The following is a 23,545-nucleotide window of genomic DNA, read 5'->3' as shown; positions in this document are numbered from 1 at the left end:
TTTGTGTTTTTCTCTGTTATCAGCTCAGTTTCTGTGATGACCTGTGACCAGCAGTGACCATAGTTGACCAGCCTGACCTCCACATCATCACAGGTTCTCAGCTCCTCCCGCAGCTGCTTTGACCTTTGACCCATCCTCAGTGAGCGCTGCAGAGCTCTGAGGATGGGAAGCAATAAGATTTGCTTGATTTAAAAATGTAAAACCTTGATAGTGTTCGAGTCCCTGTAGGTGTTTCAGAGTCACAGAGCCACGAACGCTCGACCACGAGCCTTCAGCCTCGTGGTCGACCTTCAATCCAAACCAATCAGCGCATTAACCTGCTAACAGGCTGATGCTTTATACTGTGAGGCCAAGACCAACAATACAGGCAGACGACCTATGACAGGTCGCCCCCCCACAGCAGAGCTCGTGTTAAAGGTCATGCAGAGGTCACCTGTGAGTGGCGGTGCTGGATGAATGTCAGGTGCTGACGGTGTTCATCTCTCGTGTTTCTCCCTGTGGAAGGAAAGTGACTTCAAGCCTTGTCACAGGGTCAAAGTGGACTTTTCTTTGTCCGGCTGTGACGACGTCTACCTGCCCACCCACCAGCCAATAGAATGGCACTTTCACACACCAGAGGAAGAGATCAGGTACGTTTAAATGAAGCTTCTGTAAAGCTCCCAGAGAGCCTCTCTTACAGCTGTTTGCTGCCGCGTGCTTCAGTTTAGGGCCGGCCTGCTGGCTGTGGGACTACCTGAGGAGGAGCGGCCAGGTGAGGAGGACAGGTGTGAGGTCATCTTTGGCTACATTGAGAAGTGTGTGGTTTGGGCCTCTGAGCTGTCTGCTCGTTTGTGTTCAGGCTGGTTTCCTGCTGCCTCTGAGCGGCGGCGTCGACAGCTCCTCCACCGCCTGCATCGTCCACTGCATGTGCGTGCAGCTGTGCCGGGCTGTCGAGGGCGGCAGTGAGTACCCTCCAGAGATGCTGTTTATATGTTCTGTTGTATTGGTCAATATTAACCTGCGCAGATCTTCAGTCGGAGCATTTCGAGCCGAGCGTTCAGAGTAAAGACAAATCTGAGGGTTTCAGGAGATAAACAGGAAGCATTTGTGTGGAGGAGCAGCTCCCAGGATGAGCCGAATGATGTAACTTCCTGCCTGCTGGTCTGTCTTCCTCACAGACAGTCGGGTGCTGGAAGACGTCCGCAGGGTGGTCGGCGACGAGTCGTATCATCCGCAGGACCCGAAGGAGCTGTGCGCTCGCGTCTTCACCACCTGCTACATGGCGAGCGAAAACTCCTCCGAGGACACGCGCAACAGGGCCAGAGACCTGGCCAATCAGATCGGCAGGTAGGAAGCGGGTAGATCCATGGTGAAGACCACGACACTGAGAGGCTCACAGGAACAGTTCTGACTCGTTCTGTCTCCTGCAGCACGCACATGAACATCAACATAGACGTGGCGGTGAAAGGCATTCTGGGTATCTTCTCGGCGGTTACCGGACGGTGGCCTCAGTTTCGTGCGAGCGGGGGAAGTGCGAGAGAAAACCTGGCTCTGCAGAACGTGCAGGTCAGAAGCTGCAGATGTTTGTGGCGTGCAGCGCCTCTGACGGTTTAACCGCGGCGTTCACGTAACGCCATCGCGACCCGGCTGAACTTTGTCACAGTGTTCACTTCCTGTGTGTGTTCCCAGGCTCGGGTCAGGATGGTCCTGGCTTACCTGTTTGCCCAGCTCAGCCTGTGGGCTCGGGGCAGACCCGGGGGCTTGCTGGTGCTCGGCTCTGCTAATGTGGACGAGAGGTACCCGCCGCCGTGTTCGCCGTTTTCACTGTTAGTGCAGCTCACGCAGCATATAGAATAACAGGGCGTCGTCCTGCTCAGCCTCACAGGTTATTTCACCAAATACGACTGCTCGAGCGCCGACATCAACCCGATCGGAGGCATCAGTAAGACGGACCTGAAGCGCTTCCTGCTGCACTGCGCCGAGCGGCTGCAGCTCACTGCTCTGAGAAGGTAAGGCCACGGGGGTCTGCGCCTCTGCAGCCCCCCCCGGCTGCAGCTGCGGTGTGCTTTCACACTGGAGTTATTTCTCAGAGACGCAGCATCTCGTGTGGTTTTTCAGTTTGTCAGTGGTTTTGGTTTCCTCTGCAGCATCCTGGCAGCTCCGCCCACCGCCGAGCTCGAGCCGCTGACAGACGGGCGAGTTTCTCAGACCGATGAGGTGAGACGCAGATGGGAACGGGCCTTCATCACTCTGAGACTTCAGAATGAAATGAGTTTGTATGACAGACATGATTGTTGCCGCGATGCTCCTGCACACAAACCTCAACCCACCAACTCTGCTGCTCAGCACAATTCCAAAGCCCTGCAGCGTCTTCGTCCTGCTGTTTATATTAGAGCTGCCGCGATTAGTCGACTATCAAAATCGTCGACGACTGATTTAATAGTCGACGCGTCGTTTGAAGCTTTGTAAGATCAAAAGACGCAGGAATAAGTAGCAGGATTTAAGAGTGTAATAACGGACTGAAACAGAAGATGGCAGCACTGCATGTACAAGGATGCCAGCTGCCGTTAAACCCCGAAGAAGAAGAAGCAGCTGTGTCCCAGAATTCATAGCGCGGCCCAGCTCAGTTTCCAACAATGGCGGCAGCTAGTTAGTTTTAATATTACTCTTATTATTCTTTCTGGGTCACAAAATAAACGTTTAACATATTTTCAGGCGAGAATGTAGCTGTGTAAACCTCAAATATCTGCTCAGTTTATCAGGACACCGCATATTTTCAAAAGCGCTCCGACGTTTTCGGAGACGTCTGTTACCCACTAGCTCGATAGCTAGCCGGGGGCTAGGTCACTAGAGCCGTGAGAACACCGGACTCCCGGCAAATCGTTTTCAAACCCACCGCCGTCTTTCGCTACTCAGGTTAAACATGATATATGAGTCACTTAGATAACTTAAAAATGTTATTGTTTGGCTTTTTTAGTATTTTATTTGTTCCTGAGTAAATCGGTTTGGCTGAGATTAAAGTTATAGTTTTTACACAGCTGAATAAACGTCAAGCAGACAGCTGATTATCAGAAGTGTGAGATGCTGGAGAATATACTCCGGTGTCCTGTTATATTTTAGATAGCAAGGAGTTTATTAAACTTCACCGAAACAATCTGCAAATTTCATTAAAATTTAATAAACTATCATCTTGTCTTTATTTTTAGTTAGCACCTTAAACACTTAAAGCTGTAAGCTAATGATAGTTATATAAGAGCAGATGCTGCTGGTGCAATAAGCTGTACGTTTTACGTCCAGTGGATGATGATCTGATTAGTCGACTATCAGAATAATCCTTTGTGGCAGCCCTAAAATATATTATATTGTATATCTCCCAGCATGCCCCTCTGCTCATAGTGAGAGTAAAATGACTGAGTGCAGCTAAAGTTCAGTCCACGATTTAACCACTTAAGAGTCCGCTTTACTGTAACACTGTGAATATGAGTGTGCAGTATGACGTAGAGGAGGGGCCCCTGCAACCATCAGGCCCCCCGGCGGGCTGAAGCCTGTCTGTACACAGGCGACAGGAAGCTAACTGCAGCTCGCTGCTGACTGCAGGCGTCTTTATAAAGTCCAAAGTTGTCAGCGTGAAGCGTTCTGCTAGCATCACGTCATGACTGCTATTAAAGACCGTTAGCGCTGTTTGTGCTCCACCCGCAGGCCGACATGGGGATGACCTACTCTGAGTTGTCTGTGATCGGACGACTGAGGAAGATCTCCAAGTGCGGCCCCTTCAGTATGTTCTGTAAACTCATTCACACGTGGAAGGACGCCCTCTCGCCCTCAGAGGTCAGTCTGAGTGGTCACAGGTATGAAGGTCGTGTCCCCATCAGCCTAACCTGAAGCAAGCTCGTGGTTTTCCTTCAGGTGGCCCAGAAGGTCAAGCGCTTCTTCAGGATGTACTCGGTGAACCGCCACAAGATGACCACGGTCACGCCGTCCTACCACGCCGAGAGCTACAGTCCTGACGACAACCGCTTCGACCTCAGGCCTTTCCTCTACAACGCAAGCTGGAGCTGGCAGTTCAGGTGCATCGACGACCAGGTGAGCATCATCGCGTTTCTCTCCCGGTCAGAGCGAGAAAAGATGATCAGAGGAGCGGCGCGTCGATGAAGACGAGCTGTGAGCAGGTGTTTCTGTTCTTCCAGGTGACCCAGATGGCTGCAAACACGGCGAAGCGCTAAGAAGCAGAGGTCATCGGCCCTTCGTGACTCCGATGACCACGAAGACGTCCCGCTTGATCAAAGCCGAAGACCACGGACGATGCTTTGGTGCTTTCCTGACCTCAGTGACATTAATAGCAACTGTGGTCCCTTCAAACAATCATTTACACAGACTGAAATCAAACGCCTTAAACCTGCATTCTGTCTGGCCCCCAGCAGGGGGCGCTTCCTCTTTAATGGTCTCAGGTGTGATTGAATCAAACATTCTGGAGATGATGGTCCCCTTAGAGTCAGAAAGGAGCAGGGGGGCATCCTGGGTCCATCGTTTATCTACAGTCTATGATCCAGACACAATTCTTCTGCTTGTTTTTCTCTCTTTGTGTTATTGTGCAGCTTTGCATCGCCCCTGATTATTTCTGATTCTGTCCTCCGTCCGGTTTGTTTTGATCTTGTTCTGTGTAAAATTTAAAGATACAGGATCATCTCAAGTGTCCGCGTGTGAAATAAAAGATCTCTTGATTGTGTTTTTTTGTCCTGTATGTGCCGCAGTCAGAACACTGCGTACAGGTTAGGGTTAGACCTGTCGGTCAAAGAGGCCACACCCCTATTCATGCAAACTTTAAGCCTTAATACAATTTAAACAGGTGAGTTATAGAAACATGCAGTTGTTATGAAGGAGGAAATGATGTCTGCAGACCGAACCAGCCTGGGTGTCGCAGTCGTCGTGCCAGCAGGTTGCTGAAGAAGCGCACAAACCACGGCGAGCTTCTCGTCTCAGCTTATTCTTCAGCATAGCTGTTCATATCTGTGGCGTGACATGGATCAGATGCAGGTGGTTGTGGGACATTAGAGGACAGCGTGGCATGTCTGAGGGGACGAGGTATTTCATAGGTCAGAGTAAACCGTCGTGGTTTTGGTATTTAAAGCTACACAATCTTAGTCATTTCAAAATTACACTTACTAAAAAAACAAAGTAGCGCCTTTAACTCGAGTCAGTCTTTCACCGTTTAGCTAAAGTCACGTGACAATAAGTCAAAGTGTTTATGAAGAGGTCAGGTGGGGATGGTCCTGTGTTAATCCTCACGTGTGTGAGAAATATCTGGCTGCCATGTTTGTTCTGTCAAACTGACCGTAGCCAGGGCGATCCAGGGTTTACGTCATACGTGACTGTGAGCGAGGCAGGGGGCGTTCAACACCACCAACATTAAGATCCCAGGAACTTTCCGTACCTGGGTGATCAAGCGTGCATGAAGGCTTCACGTGGCGAGCAGCTCAGACTCGGTTCCTTTTGCTCTCACAGGTTTGTCTGCATGCAGAGAGCTTCTTTAGCTAGAGCTCCCCAACATGCTCCTCTGACCATTGACGGAGCGTCTGTGGAGAGAGTGAGCAGCACCAAGTTCTTGGGTGTGCACATCACAGAGGATCTCTCCTGGACGTACAACACCACAGCACTGGCCAAGAAATCACAGCAGCGTCTCTTCTTTCTCCGCAAACTAAGAAGAGCAGGAGCACCAGCCCCCATCATGTACACTTTCTACAGAGGCACCATCGAGAGCATCCTGTCGAGCTGCATCACTGTGTGGTTTGGAGCCTGCAATGCGTCCTGTCATAGAACCCTCCAACGCATAGTGAGAGCTGCAGAGAGGATCATTGGTGTCTCTCTCCCCTCCCTCCAGGACATTTACAGCACCCGTCTCACTAAAAAAGCCCTTTGCATAGCGGCTGATCCCACGCACCCAATGCAAAGCTTCTTCAAGCTGCTGCCGTCGGGGAGGAGACTGCGGAGTCTCCAGGCCAGGACCAGCAGGCTGAAGGACAGCTTCATCCATCAGGCTGTCAGGAAGCTTAACTCCCTCCCGATTCTGCCCCCTCTCCCCTCTCTCCTCCACGGTCTCACTGAACTCTGTCACACACACTCACACACACACACTCTCTGACTCACTCACTGGCCTGCACCAGTTACCAGTCACTTTGTGGAGCATTGGACTGCCATTACCTCATAAGACTTTGTTGTTACACTATCTCTTACCGTACATTACTAAATCTCCATTTGCACTATTTGCCTATTTGCACTACTCTGCCTGGTTTACACTCAATGTCATTTACCCTTACCTGAATATTGTATATTGTATATTGCATAGCTTTCTTGTTAATTTGTATTGTATTTATTTAAATTTTTACTTTTTAATTATTTTATTTGCATTTTTTAATCACTCTCTTATATTTAAATGTTCATTTGCTATTTCATCTAGGGTTTGAGAGTAACGAAATTTCTATTCTCTGTATGTCCTGTACATGTGGCAGAATTGACAAATAAAGTTGACTTTGACTTTAATACACGAGTGACCGTTTCACTGCCGTTAACGTGGTTTTAACGAAGGCGACATTATTAGCACTGCAGGTTCCTTCGTTTCACCCTGATGGAATAATTCCCAATAACTGCTTCAAATACACGATGCTGCTCGTTTCTACATGTACTGATGACGTCTATTTGAAAAACAAAAAAATCCCTTTTTTACTAAAACCACACTGATGCTTGGAGGACTGCAGAGAGGCGGCTCGCATCCATTCCCACAGCTCAGAGCTCGAGCTTACATGATATTTGTTACCCATCATAAACTCAGGTGTTGTCATTTTCCTGACTCAGGCTTCTGAAACCCGGCACGTCCTCTTCTGAGCTCTGCCTTACAAAAACATGAAGCATTTAAAGATTAAAGAACAGCTCGTGGAGAAACTCCAAGAGCTCTGCGTTCGGTTTCTGAGGAGGAACCCGACATCCGGAGGTCGTTTCATCATGACGTGACCTTTCTGTTCTGCTTAAACTCTCACGCTCATTGGACTGTGGCGCTTTCATGACATGCTGTTAATCTGTTAATCTGTCTTTTGAACCCTGCTACGGTGCAGCAAAGAAGTCTCCATCATGGACTGTACATAAAAGATGGAAGCAAGGCAAAGTCCTGTTTTAACGTCTTAAAACGGGCGTGGCTGAACTGAATGACCACAGATCAGAGACACAACTGGCCGTGTCCTAAAAATGTATCTCAATGTGTCCATAATTTACTAAATGAATATCACACTGTGTTAAAGAAGCCTTGAAACTACTGAGGGGTGTACTGCAGATGAAGCTGAACAAAGCCAGGCTTCCTCGGTCTGCACTGGAACATCCAAGCCTAAGAGCCCAGCGTAAGAAGTTATCAACTTCCTGTTAAACCTGTTCTTGGCTTCTTTGTGTGGGTCATGTGACTCTTCTACCATCAGAGACGCTATCTGATGATGATGTAATGGTGATTAAAAATCTGTGTGTAAACTTTGCACGGAGATTAAATCTAAAGATTTCTACCCAGAGCGGTGAAAGAGAGCCGAGGCCCACTACAAGGAGCCGATGATGAAATCAGTTAATCACCTTTGGGGGAAAATAAATAATGTGACAGGTTTCTTTCATGCACTTAGGTTATGAAAGAGGACAGGACAAGACTCAGCAGTCCATCTGCATCTAAAGGTCAAAGGTCACTCTTTCGAGGATGCCAATGTTCACATTTTGGACAGAGAGGACAGATGGTTGGAAAGAGGAGTGAAAGAAGCATCTATGTCCACTGTGAGCGACCATCTTTGAACAGAGGCGGGGTTTACGACACCAACTCTCGGCCATCTATAATCCAGTTCTGAGATCCTTCCCAGACGCCTTAACGCCCACTCACATCCTGGGCCAGCTGACCTCAGGAAATCACATGATAAGGTGGGGCCAGGTTTCACAATGAGCTCACCCGAAACTCTGGCTGACTGGGACCCACACCCAGTTTCACACCTTGGCTCAGGTGATTAGAGGATCATCAGGGGTCCTTTTGTCCCTCTGTGGGGGGAAACTCCCACTAGGTTTCTATCTGGGACTCTCCACCATTTGACCTTAGAACTGAAGAAGCTTCTCGGATGAAGGTGAAACGTCTTCAAGCAACTTAAAGAAGTCCAGACGCTTTTCTTTGCAAGCTCCTTTGGTTATCTAAAAATAATCTTGTTTTTCATCTCAGTAGGGCAAAATAAATATGCTGAATACAAAGTGAAGATTACTGATATCAGGATTCTGTGTTAGGCCAAAGATGTCAAACTGATTTTACACGTTGGGCCACATACAGCACACTCTGGTACCGACGTTTAAACACACGTTTAATCCCCGAGATGTCCGAACACGTCTCAGATACACGATGAAGAAATCTGACAGCACGACTCTTTGGGACGAAATAAGAAATCCAACAAACGTGTGGTCAGAGCTGCGATGGTAGAAAACAGAAAATGTCCTTTTGTGTGGAATTAACTGTTTATGTAGTACTTCACTAGTAATGTGAGTCTGTGGCAGCAAGAAAAGCTTAATAACCTTTTAAAGTACATTTAAAGGTCCAAACTTTTCGGCCCTCCTTCATATTTCCTGAAGCTGTCCGTGGGCCGGGCTGGACTCGAGCTGATTTTGGCCCCTGGGCCTTATTTTTCACACCCCTGGTGTGGCTGATGTAGCTGGATCAGATTAATAATCTCAGAGGTGCAGACTCCAACCAGTTCATCCGTTTGATTTGACCCACATTTAACAGAAACGCCAGTTTTCCCAGTTTTCCCTGTTGTCGCCATCACTATTTACAGTGTTTTCGTGTCTCCATGTGACGTAACTGACGCTCGCGCCCCTTTTCTCCAGGTGAGTTCATCTGTGTGGATTAATGACCTCCACGCGGTAAAGCGAACCTGACTTTCGTTGCTGGCTTCCTGCTCCGGCAGCTCTGAGCACGTGACTCTGTGCTGTGGGTGGAGCTTGACTGGCGCAGGAGGAGGAGGAGGAGGAGGACTTCCTCCCGCACGCTGCGCTGCTTTCTGTTTGAGCGCCTTCTTGTTGTTGTTCTGGAGTTTGGACGGACTCCGACACTCTGATCTGAGCCGGATGGAGACGGACAGCCTGCTGTCCGGCAGCCTGGACGGAGCCTCCGGGGAATATGGCTCCAGGACCGGCTCGGAGCGCGGAGGGGCCCCGGGCGGCAGGAGGATGTCGGACTCGGTGTACGGGGACTCGAGCAGTGTGGACAGGGAGCCAGGTGAGCGGCTTTTACGTTTTCAGGTGTGGCAGTGAGCTGGGAAAAGTTGTCATGTTGTGAGTACCGGGAGTCACCGGATCAGCCGATCAGCTGATTTACTCAGGTGAGCGCAGGCAGGTCGTTTTTTAGGCTCAGGTTAAACACGCCCGCAGCTGCAGAGTCAGAGCTTCCTCACACAGATGACTTTTCTTTATTATTTTAGTCCAATCTTATTCCCGGCGTTTTGATTCGCAGCGTTACTGACGAGAAAGGAAAGCTCAAAGATTGAAATGCTGTTGTTCCAGATGATGAGCAACACCTGGAACATGTGAAAGTACTTTTTAAAGTACACTACTGTGCAAAAGTCCTGAGCCTCGGCTCTTTTTAAAAGGTGCACAATTGATTGAAACGTGCAGACAAACATATAAGACAGAAACAGAGTCTGAACGTTTCTAAAAAAGGGCATATTTGGTGAGAGCAGCTTCATCCTGCAGCTCGTCTCTGTGAGGATCTCCAGGCTGAAGGACGCTCGCAGCTCTCCTTTGGATGTTTCCAGCACCGAGTCAGTAACGCTGAGGTCTGAATGTGGATCAGACCTGGTCCTGTGAGCTTCACTCTAGTCCTTGTGTCATTTTCATTCCTCAGCCTTTCCTCCCGTTTCCCTTCATTAAGAATGGTTTCCTGATAGCCGCCCGTCCACCGAGACAGTCCTGGCGAGGCTTCAGTGAGCAGCAGATGATCGGCTGAAGGTCCACATCAGCTCTCAGCTCCTGTGTTTCTTAAGCACATGCCTCTCAGACACTGCAGATAGATTTTATTAGGCCCCACACTTCTTCTTCTGTCCTCCACGGTGCAGTTTTCTTAAAGTTTTCAGTGTTTAGTGACTTAACAAGTGAATAAAAACATCCCCTTGAAAATGGTCAAGTACAAGGACTGAGGATGAGGATGAGTGAAGAAGCAGCCAGTGTCCAAAGAAAGACTTTCAGAAATCTGCAGAGCTGCTTACAGGACCGTCCGGCTCCTTATAAGCAAGAAGTGAGAGGTGGCTCAAGACTTTTGCACAGCACTGCAGGGTTTTATTGGTTCTTGAGGTCAGATTGTGCTGTATGAGTCGGGCACCCCTGGTTGAAAGGCTCAAAGTCTGTGCTGTGTTCCCGTCTGTGGTTAAGTGAATACTGCTGATCGTGTCTGAACGACCAGCCTGTTTCTGAGGTGCAGCTGGACGTGTCTGTGTGCGAGGCTCACGTGTATCAGATGTACCAGAGAAACTAATGACGTATTTACACAGATCTTTAGTTATTGCAATAATTAGGCAGCATAAGTTTTCACCAGTTATTAACTACTTTGTCTTTTCTCACAATAAGCAATCCTTTGGTTGCTCTGCCTTGCTGGTTAGTCAGTGTTTGGTGACTGTGTGAGTGCTGGAGGGAAACAGGTCGTCAGTGAGTGACTCTGAACTGTGACGTGTTCAAGGAAAACTCAAAAACACCAAAGAAGAAGAGGCTAAATGACTCAGTGGATTCACTGATGGAGGAAGCATCAGATTTTACATTTAAACGCAGATTTGACAGCAAAGCAGTCGGTCTTCCTTTTCCAGAGGGTGGAGTTCTCCGTCAGTGTGACGTGGAGGACGTTTCAGAGGAAACACGCCTGACTCAGTCTCAGCCTCTTTAAACTCAATAAAAGCCTCCTCAGGATGGTTTTTCTGAAACCACCACCAAACCTGCAGACACTTCCTGTTTTTATTTTTATTTCACCTCAAATGTTCAAAATATTCTTTTCTTTTTTCTAGACTCAAATTTATATTTTCATGTTCAAATTACTTCAAATCAAAAAGTAAATTTCACAGAAACTCGAAACTGAAATGACTTCAGTGGAGTTTTTTTTTTTTACACCTTGCTGCTGTGTGTGTGTGTGTGTGTGTGTGTGTGTGTGTGTGTGTGTCAGAGAGCAACCGTTTAAAGTGTTGTCCTGTCAGTGACACCCACCACAACCACCCCCAGTGACACATTCTGCTGTGAGCATCGATCAGCAGCACTCGGTGTGTGTGTGTGTGTGTGTGTGTGTGTGTGTGTGTGTTGTGTTGTTTTGGGTGTTGGTGTAAGTTGGTCTGGATGGAAAGGTCAGAGTGGTTAAACTTGATCACTTGACAGCTGCTAAACTGTCGTCTCCACATTGCTTCTGAGCTTCTGTCCAAACCTGCACGTTCAGCACACACGTGAGTGAAACGTGTCACAGGTTTGAGTCCAGAGTGACACATTCATCAGATCAGGCCAGAAGCTCCATGCAAACCTGAACCACGTCTGACTGAAGCTCTCACAGGGCTGGACCCTTTGTTTCTGACGATGTTGATTTTTGTGTGTTGGTTAAAGGTGCACGTTTTCACTCTGGTATTAAATACGGAGCTCCTGTGCTTCCTGTTGTGGTTCAGCTGCCCCCCCCCCTCAGCCCGGCCGGGCCCCAAACTTTCTCCTTTCTACTCTTCAGGTCGTTGTATTTCACTCTTTTCTCACCATCCACAGGTGACGAGGAACTCTACATCCAACAGGCTGTTGTGTTCATCGAGGACGCCATAAAGGTGAGAGAACAGAACTTTGTCAAATCCTCCACTCTCATCCTCCTCCATGATTCCTGCACTGTGGGAGCTTCTGGAAAGCAAGCCTGCAGGAAAGCATTGTCCCCACACTTGTAGACAAAATAAAACACCTGTAGATTATTATTTGTACTGAAGTATTCTTCCTGATTACAGTACCGCTCCATCAACCACCGAGTGGATGCAGGCTCCCTCCGCCTGTATCGATGGTACTACTCTGGGATAATCCAGTGGTAAGTAGCTCAAACTCTGCTGGAGTTCAGAGCAACCGCAAAATATTTACAAATGGAAATTCTGACCTTTCACCTCTGACCTCTGTCCCTGCTGCATGCAGTCGTGGAGCTCCAGAAATTTACCATTTCAGTTATTTGCACACAGCAAATGCAAACTGTACTTTTCTTATTCAGGTAAGCTGAGACACTCACTGGAAACACCTGTTCAACTGCTCGTTAACGCAGTGATCTAATCAGCCAATCACGTGGCACCAACTCAGTGCATTTAGGCGTGTTCGACACGGTGAAGACGACCTTCTGAAGTTCAAACAGCATCACAATGATGCAGAGATTAAAGGCGCCACGGACCAGTTTAATGTCAGATAATATTTTCACGGCCTTTAAGATGTGGCGGATAAATGCAACAAAATAAACGACCCGACCGAGACATAAATATATATAATAATAAACGCAAATTCACTGTGTAATTGTGTAACTTTATCACTAGCGTCCTCCTGAAGTGCACCAACAACGTTGAGAGTAACATCCTCCTCTCTGCCCCTTAATGCTCTCTGGTCACTATGGTAACGCATAAATATTTCTTTCAAAATAAGACGCACGACTACAAAGATCCCGGGAAACCGAGTTAACGATAAAAACCTTGAAAACCATAAATTTCACACCCGAGCCTCAACTCTCGCGGTCCGAGGCCCGGGGGTTGGGGACCGCTGGTTTAAGGCACTTTGAGACGGTGCAGAGTTCACCGAACACACGAGTCCTGCACTGCTTCTGCTGCATCGCCGTGACTGCACGAAACTGAACATGTACACGTGATCTTACGTGTTGGCTACAAGAAGCCCAAATTAAGAGAAGTAAGGAGAACAGTCGTAGTGCTCAATTATCCTCTGATATCTATTTATATAGATGATCTTGCACAGCAGGTTCACCAGGCCTGGGTCGCTCATTCAAAAACAAGAATTTACACCAAGCAGACGTAACATTATGACCACCTGCCTAATACTGCGTCGGTCCGTCTGACCTGTGAGGCGTGGCCTCCGCTCGACCCCTGCAGGCGTGCTGTGGTATCTGCACCAACGTATCTGCAGCAGGTCCTGTCAGTCCTGTAAGCTGTGAGGGGGCCTCAGTGGATCGGACTGTGTCCAGCACATCCCGTTCCTTCCCTGGATCACTCTGACAGATCCCGCCCCCCGCAGGCCGGGAACACAGAGCTGCAGGTTTGCAGATGCTCTGACCCAAACTGTCAAACTGGCTCAAAGCGTAACAATCGCACGTTTTTCTTCCTCTAACATCAACTTTGAGGACAAGATGTTCACCTGCTGCCTGATAGACCCCGCCCACCAACAGGTGGGAGGTTGATCTCTTCACCTGTCGGTGCTCAGAATGTGTGATCGGTGTGTTTTTGAACAAAGTCTCTACATGTGTGAAAACTAAAATATCTCTGACACGAAACAGTCGACTTAGATGCTGCATCAGCTTCTCTTCACTTCCTGTTTTTCTGCACTCAGTAACTTTGGCGCTGAGACAAAACAAAGAGAGGCTGAATGAAAAAACATGTTCTGCTCTGTCTGCATTAAAATGACTTTAACAATTATTAACAGAAATAACAGAGTTCCTTTTTGTGCCTCATAACCAGCTGCAGTTCTGCCTACAGTAAAAGCTGCTCCTTATTTACAGTGTCCCACAGTGCCACAGACGTGTCCCACGGTGTCCCAAGGTGTCACAGACGTGTCACAGACATGTCCCACGGTGCCACAGACGTGTCCCACGGTGCCACAGACGTGTCCCACGGTGTCACAGACGTGTCCCACGGTGTCCCACACTGTCACCGACGTGTCCCACGGTGTACAGACGTGTCCCACGGTGTCCCAAGGTGTCACAGACGTGTCCCACGGTGCCACAGACGTGTCCCACGGTGTCCCAAGGTGTCACAGACGTGTCACAGACATGTCCCACGGTGCCACAGACGTGTCCCACGGTGTCACAGACGTGTCCCACGGTGCCACAGACGTGTCCCACGGTGTCCCAAGGTGTCACAGACGTGTCCCACGGTGCCACAGACGTGTCCCACGCTGTCACAGACATGTCCCACGGTGTCCCACAGTGTCACCGACATGTCCCACGGTGTCCCACTGTGTCACAGACATGTCCCACGCTGTCACAGACGTGTCCCATGGTGTCCCAAGGTGTCACAGACGTGTCCCATGGTGCCACAGACATGTCCCACAGTGTCACAGACGTGTCCCACGGTGTCCCACGGTGCCACAGACATGTCCCACGGTGCCACAGACGTGTCCCACGGTGCCACAGACGTGTGCCACAGACGTGTCCCACGGTGTCACAGTGTCCCACGTTGTCACACAGTGTCCCACGGTGTCCCACGCTGTCACAGACATGTCCCACGGTGTCCCACAGTGTCACAGACATGTCCCACGCTGTCACAGACATGTCCCACGCTGTCACACAGTGTCCCACGCTGTCCCACGGTGCCGCAGACATGTCCCACGGTGCCACAGACATGTCCCGTTGGCTCTGAGTGTCGTGGCTCTTTCCGTGGACGCTGCTTTAAAAATAGCTGGGTCCTATTCTGAGCTGTGAGCGAGAGCGTCGAGACCTCAGATCAGTTTTCTGTGAGACGCTTTAAAGAGTCACAGTGACCCCAGCGGGGGGAGGGGGGTTCATGTTTACAGGCCACAGTGCTACACAACAGAAGTGTTCACCTGTGGTCTCCTTTCAAATGTTAAAATAGAAAGTTAATCCAAAAAAGGGAAAAATGAGTAAATCTCCAAGTGAATGAGGCCGTGTGGGAATATGGGAACCTGAGAACAGCTGCTGCTGATTGGTTAGCAGCCACCAAGCTTTTTATTAAAAGTCATGTTTCTGCTTCTCTCAGCCACAAATGAAGAACTTGTTGCCTGTAGTGCGACAGGCTGAGGATTTTAAAGCATGCTGATCATGCCTGAGGGTGCAGGGTAGGAAGAGCTGAGGATCCGTGTTTGTGCTTTAAAGCTACACTGATGAAAATCTGCAGATGATGTTTAAAGGTCGCCCTGAGAGCGCTCGCGGTGTTTCTGTGGTACGAGTTTAAAGAGCCCTCCTCTCTCTCCACCTTCAGGGGTTTGGGTCTGACCATTGCGGCGGTGCTGCTGCTGGCCTTCGCGGAGCGCCCGTCCTCCTTCTCCAGCTCCTCGGACCCCCGGCATCGCTCTCCAGCCTGGCAGCCTCCCTGCGGCCTCACCGAGAGCATCGAGATGATCTGCCTCATCATCCTCTCTGTAGACGTCGCTGTTAAGGTGAGCGGGGAAAACCTGGGAAAACCCATTAAATCAGAGTAAACGTTCCCATCGATCCGGTTCTGGATGTGTTTTTTTCCCGCAGAGCTATTTGATTGGCTGGGAGGAGTTCAGGAAGAGCAAATGGCTGATTGGCTACACTGTGGTCATTTTGATCTCTGTCATGGACTGGGTGCTGTCTGTCAGCATGGTGTGTGATGAGGTGAGGATCAGTCCAGGTTTGATTCTTCTGCTATACAGAAAGGTCAAAGGTCAGGGGACGTAAACCTGTCAAAATAAAATCCCGGGTTGATGTTCCTTCCTTCTTCAGAAACTGAGGGTGCGGCGGCTCCTGCGGCCGTTCTTCCTCCTGCAGAACTCCTCGCTCATGAAGAAGACGCTGAAGTGCATCAAGAGGACGCTGCCGGAGATCGCCAGGTATCCCAAACCCGTCAGCCTGTTGGGACGTGCTCTGCTGTTCAGGAAGCACAGCTCACCCACATCGTTTGTGTCGTCGCGTTAAATCCAAACGCCAGCGGTGAGATGGAGAGAGTGTGAGCAGATCTCAGTCTCCTCTGACCATCGCAGAATAAATGAAAGATTCAAAGAGGGTTTGTTGCTGGGTGTTCGCTGACTGTCAGGAGTGAACCTCACCTGCTTCACCTGTGCGAGCTCCCGTTCAGACCGCCACAGCTCCTCCTGTGTGGTGAGGTCAGCCGGCACAGAGCGGCACGCTGGTCGGTATTTTCTGTGATCTGTGCTGAAACTAGAATGAAACTCTCCCTTGGTTTGTTATTTCTAATTTCACTTCTGACTCGTTGAATAAAAACGCCGCCACAGACATCAGCGCACTCTCACTTCTGTCGCTGCTTCCTCAGCCGGTGGCCGCAGGCTGCTCATCGAGCAAAGCAGCGACTCTAGAACTGATAAATGATTGCTCACGTTTGGCTTTTTAAACTGTTACAGCTTTATTCTTGAAAACCATAAAACTGCTTCAGGATTTATGCCTCCATCTTCCTCCTTTGAACAGATTTGGTGCCGTATGATTGGCCCACACAGCTGAGCTGCAGGGAATCCTCAGTCTCAGACTACGTCTGTTATCATCCTGAAAATAGGATGAATAATCTTCACGTGATTAATACTCAGTTTATTATGAGGAAATATTTAAAAGGACGACAGGACGGGCGTTTGAATCGAGGCTGATTCACTCTTTAAGAGTCAGAGCATCTCCCAGTATGACGTTTAGTGTCAGCTGGACGATGATGATGATGATGAGCTTTAATCAGAGTTTAGGAGCAGCTGTGGGTTAAAGGTTAAACATCGTGTGTGTGTGTGATGTCTCTGCAGTGTCATCCTGCTGCTGGCTCTCCACCTCTGCCTCTTCACTATGATCGGCATGCTGCTGTTTGCTAAAAATGAGGTGAGTTCAGGTGTTCATGAACACGCCCCGTTAAACTGAACACACTGGCATTGTACAGACGTGTGTGTGTGTGTGTGTGTGTGTGTGTGTGTGTGTGTGTGTGTGTGTGTGTGTGTGTGTGTGTGTGGACACACAAAGGAGTTTAAATAAATTATGACACTAACCTCACAGCAGCCATAATGCTAACCACATGTGCTCAGGATTTTTGAAATCATATCCCAAAGCTGGGGCTCCGCCTTCTTTAATGGTCTGTTAGTACAGTGACCTCACAGCAGCCATGTTATTGGTCACATGATGTCATTAAAATGCTCCAAAAGGCTCCAACAGCACAAACACGATGCAGAGGTCCAGCTCAGGTGAAGCTAGGAGCTTCAGCCGCCTGTGTCACCGTCCACCTGCCAGTCAGAGAGGCCACGCCCCTAATAATGCAAAATCAGTTTAAAGAGTTGAGTTACAGAAACGTCCTCCCCCCGTGCAGACACATCCACAGAGACAAACACTTTGTGTATCAGGCTGTAAACGTGTGTATTTCTGCTGTGAAGTTTTAACATGGGAGTCTATGGGGCCTGACTCCCTGCTGCCTCTGCTGGACGTTAGAGGAACTGCAGGTTTGGTGTCGGCTCATCGCTCCATGTCTGTGTTTGTGCTCAGGACCCGAAGAAGAACGGCGAGTGGGAGCTACACTTCAGAAACCTGCCGAGCTCCCTGACGTCTCTGCTGGTGCTGCTCACCACAGCCAACAACCCTGATGGTACACGATCGGTCGCGCCACGGTCACGCCACGGTCACGCCACGGCCACAGACAGTTTAATGTTAATGCCATCGTCTTTTTTTGTTGTGTCACAGTGATGATCCCCGCCTACTCCCTAAACAGATGCAACGCCATCTTCTTCGTGGCCTTCAGCGTCATCGGTAAGCAGCCGTTAGTTATGACCCCAGCGTTGAGGTGTTTTGACAGTCAGGCTCAGAGGAACGTTTGTCGTCCCGCAGGAACCTACTGTCTGATGAACCTACTGACAGCCATCATCTACAACCAGTTCAGGGGATATTTGCTGGTGAGTCACTCACACATGACTGAGCTCTTCCAGTCTTTGCTTCAGGGATTTATTTTGACTCAAGATGCGGCGGCGGCTGCGCCCAGCTGGAAAAGTGGGCGTGTCCACGAGCTGTGATGTAGGTTTTGTGTTGGAAACGGGGAAAAACAAGCCCGGAGTGTGGGAAGTAGTCACGGGGAATGGGCTGAGGGCCACTTCATCCTGTGAGGTAATGCTCTCGTTACGAGAGGCGGCTGGCGTGAGACGCGGACGATCCCACGACCTCAGGCTGCTGACGCCTACGTTTCCCACAATGCACAGCACAGTCTCACTACGGTTTGTCAAGCACTTTTTAATCTGCTGATTCGTGCTCTTGGATTTTGCTTTTTATTCACAGAAAGGTCTCGTTTGTATTGGCGTGTGCCCCGACACCAGACCTCCGCTCGTTTCACACTTCACTCGTGTTTTCTTCCACTGCTTCCTTTCGTGTTCACTCGCTCTTTCCTTCTTTGGTTTGTGCAGCAAACGGGACTCGGTAGGTTTGGGTCGCTGGTTCAAACTCAGTTTCAGTGACGACCGCACAGGAAGCGAGAATCACATCAAGGGCTCCATCGTTTATTCATTCGTCATGTCGAGTGTGGCTTTAACGGCATTCACAGGTCTGCATGTGGACCGCTGCACGCCCACAACCACGTCAGCTCAGTAGCTGCAGGACGTTTGATCTAAACTGTGAAACTTCCTCCAACACCTGGAGATTTGACTTACTCCTCAGCCTGACAGGTTTGCAGTTCTGTTGTCACCCCACCGGGCGGGTGGTGGGCAGGCTGAACACGGGGCCTCAACAATGATGTCTCCTAAAAGCTCTCGGACCAGTTTAGTAATTCTGTGTTGTAGAACTTGTTCTTCTGGATTTGTCCCAGCTGAAGGTTCTGCTGCAGCGGCAGCGCCGACCCACATCAAAACCAGGATTTGTTTTATTGTGAATACGCAGCTCTGTCGTTGCAAGTGCGCCTGTGCAGACCAAAGCTCAAACCTTGATCAGCAAGCCAGACTTAAAAACTCCTGACGCATAACTGTCCTCCTGCTGAAACACATGCATGTCAGCAGCTGACTCTAATGCAGAACAATGCATTGTAACCAGCAGGCCCTGCTGCACGCTGCAGAGCGCCATTCCCCACATCTGTAAGGTGACCTTACAGATGTTTGCAGTTTACATCCTGCAGAATCACGTGTGGGAAAGTGCAGCGAGTGAAGAAGCACAGAGTTTTTAAAGTAATCCTGACTCGCTCGCTGCGAGTCACACGTCTGACTCCAGCGTCACACAGAAACCAGCAGGAGGACCATCCCCCTCACAGCCCGACACGAGGCTCTTGAAACGCCGCTTTTTACAGGTGAGTCAGTACTGCCACCTGCTGGAGGATTAGAGGCGTCTCAGTGGACTTTAAAGCTGCAGCGTTCAGGCCTGTAAGTCACCTCATCGCCCTGCAGAAACAAAGAGTGGCAGAAAAATCCCACAGAAGCTCTCAGACATCCAGGGAAGTCTGCACGTTTGCTTTTTGATACCGAGCGTCCACGTTTGTCTAACACACTCTGAGCTTTGTGCCGTTAAGCTGCAGCAGAGTCGCAGTCAGAGATCTTCACAAAATCTTTCCGCTGCTGCTTTTGTCCAGATGTCGGTCCAGACGTCATTCCTCAGGAGACGACTCGGGATCCGGGCAGCTTTCCAGGTCCTCACCTGCCGGGGAGCCCGACGGGCTGCTGGGTAAGACTCGCACAAGCCGGCGCAGCTTTTGTCATCGCTTCAGAGGAAACGCTTCAATACGAGGAGTAATCTCACACACACACCTGTCTCTGTTTTAGGGAGCGCGCTCGTGTCGACGCTGTGCTGGAGGTGATGTCCAGGGTCAAGATGAAGAGATACTACAGAGCAGCCATCACTACGGTCAGAGCACACACACAGGCAGACACACACACACACACACAGGCAGACACACACACACACATCACACACACAGCAGACACACACACACAGGAAGTCTGTTCCTTATTTATGCAGGAGAAGAAGAACCTCCACCTCCTCCTGTCCCAGCTTCCTCCTCTGTCTCACCGACCCTCTGCATGTCTCCTTCACTACATCCACGAACCTCCTCTGAGGTCTTCCTCTCCTCCTCCTGCCAGCAGCTTCATCTTTGTCATCGTTGCCGATATACCCCTCTCCCTCCTCTGCACACGTGCAGACCCTCTCAGCCTGTCTTCAGTTGGACCTCCTGAAAGCCTTTAACATGTCTCCATGTATTCTTCCTCTTCAGGTGGCGCAGCAGTACGAAGACGTCGGCTCCATGGATCGAGAACAGTTCACCAAGATTTTTGATGAGCTTGATAAAGACTGCATCAAGGAGGTAGAAGCGGGGCCCAGACGTGCTCAGCATTACATCTCAGAGACTGTGTCTGACTGTGTGTGTGTGTGTGTGTGTGTGTGTGTGTGTGTGTGTGTGTGTGTGTGTGTTTCAGCACCCTCCTGCCTCAGTACAGCTCCCCACCCTGCAGAAACCCGCTGACTTCAGCACTACTATCTCATTGTTGGAACGCTGTAGCTCTGGCCAATGTAGTGTGTATATGTGTAAGTAAACACACACACTCACACACTCACAGCGGTCACTGTGACACATGTTGTGTGTGTGTGTGTGTGTGTGTGTGTGTGTGTGTGTGTGTGTGTGTGTGTGTGTGTGTTGTGTTGTGTGTGTGTGTGTGTAGCTTGTGTGTGTGTTGTGTGTCTGTGTGTGTGTCTGTGTTGTGTGTGTGTGTGTGTGTGTGTGTTTCAGACTGTCCTGGTGTTGAACTCTGAGAAGTCCACAGCAGAGAGAGACAACTTCGTCTTGGAGGTGAAACAGTCGCACTCACTGTGTCAATGACTTAATGTAAGCGTTGTTAATGACATCATGTGACCAATAATATGGCAGCTGTGAGGTCACTGTAATAACAGACTGCCCATGAAGGCGGAGCTCCAGAAGTTCTAGGATTTTATTTTGAAGGTTATTGATTAGCAAGTATCTGCTCAGCTGCAGGGGTCAGACTGTCACAAGGACCTGAAATCTCGTCTCACCGCAGATTGTTTTGGATGCGTGACTGCAGTGAACTCACTGACAGACATTTGCTGCCATCGCTTAAGTCGACTTGTTATTAGCATTAATCTAAAACTGCATTTTTAAGGGACGCTAAGTTAGTAAAGTGACAGATACACTGCAGGACTTTCATCACAGGGTCAGAGTTTGGACTTCCTCTCCAAAGGATGAGTTATTCAAACTTCAGCAATGAGCGGATGTGACTCTCCCTGATCTCCCCTCAGATCATCAACCTGTGCTTCATCCTCTACTACCTGTTTGAAATGTGTGTGAAGATCTTTGCGTTCGGCTGGCAGGGCTACCTGTCCTACAGGAACAACATCTTCGACGGCTTCCTCACCGTCCTGTTGTTGGTAAACTCATCTGATTAAAGTTTTCCAGCTTTTTTAAACACAGTATTTGGCAGTTTGCCGTCTATTCTCCAAATCTATGACATCGCAGTCATTTGATTGGTCAATTTCATTAGTAACGACGCTGCAGGAACCACACTGGGAGGGTAATTTGTGTCCGCTGCTTCCTTTCAGGCCCTGCAGATCACCATTTTTATCACCTACAGGCTTCCGTATTCTCAGTGGTGAGTTCATGTCTGTTTAATTCAGCTTTGTGCCTTTTGTGTGTTTCTGTGGGGGAAGTGCCACTCGAGTCCAGCGAATGAGTGAAAATCTTCTCCAGCAGCTCTCTTCATGTGTAACACTCTGATCAAACGTATAAAGACACGCGTGTTTTAGAACTGCTGACCTCTGACCGCAGGGAGCCCTCTGCTCACGGCGTGCTGTCGCTGTGGGAGATGATCCGTCTGGTCAACCTGCTGATTGTTTTCCGCTTCCTGCGCATCATCCCGGACATCAAGGTACGATCCCAGATTCAAACACGTCGTCTGTCAGAGTTTGACGAATCATAGCCAAACACTGTTTTCACAGTTTCACTTGGAAGGTCAGAGAAAAATATACAAATGCTTTTATGTGACAGTCAGGTCATGTTTATGTGTGAGTCAGCGTCAGCAAGAGTCTCGCTGCTTCTTACATCCTTACATCACCTGTTTCACCATCGAGCTTCATCGGCTTTTCAAAAAGTGAGAAAAATCCAGTCCCAGCTGCAAAACGTTGGGACGCTCCCATAAACTCAGTTTTATTAACAGTGCAACACAGAAAACAGAGAAACTAAGAAAATGTGCCGATCAGAGCTCATTTTGAATTGGAGGCCGATTTGGAACAAAACCAGTCTGTGGAGCTCCTCAGTCCTCCAGCTCATCGCAGTCCAAGGAGCTCGGAAACAGAAGCGTCCGGACCTCTTTAACTTTCTTAAATACGTTTCTTCAGTTCAAAGAGCAGCGATTGGTGGAGAGTCACAGATTTAAGCCCTGTGGGCGTCGCCAAGAGGGCCGTGGACCCCCTGTGGATCCTCTACCTCAGGGGTGGGCAACTCCAGGCCTCGAGTGCCGGGGTCCTGCAGGTTTTAGATCTCACTCTGGGTCAACACACCAGAATCCAATGATTAGCTCATTAGCAGGCCTCTGGAGAACTTCAAGTTATGTTGAGGAGGTGTTGAGGTCATTTAGCCATCTGAATCAGCTGTGTTGGATCAAGGACACATCTAAAACCTGCAGGTCACCGGCACTCGAGGCCTGGAGTTGCCCACCCCTGCTCTACCTAATCACACGAGCCAAGGTGTGAAAACGGGTGCAGGTCACAATCAGCCAGGGTTTCAGGTGAAACCTAACCACACCCTATCATGTGACTTAGTGAGGTCACATGGCCCAGGATGCGAGTGGGCGTTGCCACATCTGGGAAGGATCTCAGACTAGATTTCAGATGGCACACAGTTGGTGTCATTTGGACTCGTGTGAAGAAACACCAACATATCACTCCGTGCTTGCTTCCCTTCATTGGCTTCCAGTGCGTTTTAGAATTAAATGTCAAAATTACTTTGACGTATAAAGTGCTAGTTGGCCGGACTATTGTCTGACCATTGCAGCTTTATCACGCCCTCTAGAGCCCTTCGATCAAGCGATCCCTGCTCCTTACCTTACATAAGTCTAGGTGGTTCATAGAGGAGATCGGGCATTTGCTGGTTGTACCTCTCCACGTTAGAAAGGCCCGACTGTCACTCTGTTTAAATCACATCCTAAAACACATTTTTTTACTCTGGCTTTTGAAACTGTGTGAGAGTTAAAAATTCTTTTATCCTAATTTTCTTTTAATTTTCTTACCTGTCGTTGTTAATGTCATTGTTTAACTGTTACTCTGTGCAGCACTTTGTCAGCTCCCTGTTATTAAACGTGCTTTATAAATAAATAAGTGAAATGAAACCATCTGTCCTCTCTGTCCAACGTGTGGACACTGGTGTGAGGACGCCACATGTTGGACAGAGAGGACGGTTCTAAAGAGTGAAAGAAGCGTCCATGTCCGCTGTGAACGCCAGCAGTCTGAGAATCAACAACAGTTTTTAGCGATTTCAAATAATCGTCCTGCGTTCCACACGCGGCAGCTTTAAAACATTTAAAACGCAGTGACTCCTCCCACTCAGTCTGCACGTTGCTCTGTTCTGCAGCTCATGGCTCTGGTTGCCAGCACGCTGTTGGACCTGGTGAAGAACCTGCGAGCGTTCGCGGGGATCCTGGTGGTGAGGTATCTTCTCTTTTT

The 23,545-nt window shown here is 49.1% G+C and overlaps 2 protein-coding genes across 6 annotated transcripts in view; both read left to right on the top strand.

The window, feature by feature from the left end:
* The window catches only part of nadsyn1 (NAD synthetase 1), a 9,175-nt gene extending 4,470 nt beyond the window's left edge, over positions 1–4,705 (top strand). For 4 of the 5 annotated variants that reach the window (XM_042221538.1, XM_042221539.1, XM_042221540.1 and 1 more), the window contains 11 exons: positions 505–629; positions 703–751; positions 839–941; positions 1,158–1,326; positions 1,410–1,545; positions 1,669–1,775; positions 1,857–1,988; positions 2,127–2,196; positions 3,679–3,807; positions 3,886–4,062; positions 4,167–4,705. In XM_042221538.1, the coding sequence (XP_042077472.1) occupies positions 505–629; positions 703–751; positions 839–941; positions 1,158–1,326; positions 1,410–1,545; positions 1,669–1,775; positions 1,857–1,988; positions 2,127–2,196; positions 3,679–3,807; positions 3,886–4,062; positions 4,167–4,202 (1,233 nt within the window). In that variant the 3' untranslated portion in view covers positions 4,203–4,705. The remainder of the gene's footprint in view (positions 1–504; positions 630–702; positions 752–838; positions 942–1,157; positions 1,327–1,409; positions 1,546–1,668; positions 1,776–1,856; positions 1,989–2,126; positions 2,197–3,678; positions 3,808–3,885; positions 4,063–4,166) is intronic. The other variant, XM_042221537.1, reaches the window with a different exon arrangement.
* Positions 4,706–8,704: 3,999 nt separating this feature from the next.
* LOC102293750 (two pore calcium channel protein 2) overlaps positions 8,705–23,545 on the top strand; it is a 21,032-nt gene continuing 6,191 nt past the window's right edge. Inside the window, 20 exon segments of the mRNA XM_042221535.1 lie at positions 8,705–9,253; positions 11,755–11,810; positions 11,982–12,058; positions 15,171–15,348; positions 15,434–15,550; positions 15,659–15,765; positions 16,675–16,747; positions 17,399–17,498; positions 17,594–17,659; positions 17,738–17,802; positions 19,452–19,543; positions 19,642–19,723; positions 20,091–20,180; positions 20,293–20,300; positions 20,302–20,401; positions 20,604–20,663; positions 21,128–21,256; positions 21,428–21,477; positions 21,654–21,753; positions 23,454–23,525. Of these exon segments, the coding sequence (XP_042077469.1) occupies positions 9,103–9,253; positions 11,755–11,810; positions 11,982–12,058; positions 15,171–15,348; positions 15,434–15,550; positions 15,659–15,765; positions 16,675–16,747; positions 17,399–17,498; positions 17,594–17,659; positions 17,738–17,802; positions 19,452–19,543; positions 19,642–19,723; positions 20,091–20,180; positions 20,293–20,300; positions 20,302–20,401; positions 20,604–20,663; positions 21,128–21,256; positions 21,428–21,477; positions 21,654–21,753; positions 23,454–23,525 (1,773 nt within the window). The 5' untranslated portion in view covers positions 8,705–9,102.

Source organism: Haplochromis burtoni, unplaced genomic scaffold (assembly GCF_018398535.1).
Source record: "Haplochromis burtoni strain Fernald_Lab_line unplaced genomic scaffold, NCSU_Asbu1 Contig_69, whole genome shotgun sequence".
Classification (NCBI taxonomy): Eukaryota; Metazoa; Chordata; class Actinopteri; order Cichliformes; family Cichlidae; genus Haplochromis; species Haplochromis burtoni.
The sequence above is the reverse complement of the archived record's forward strand: the minus strand, read 5'-3'. Positions and strand labels throughout refer to the sequence as shown.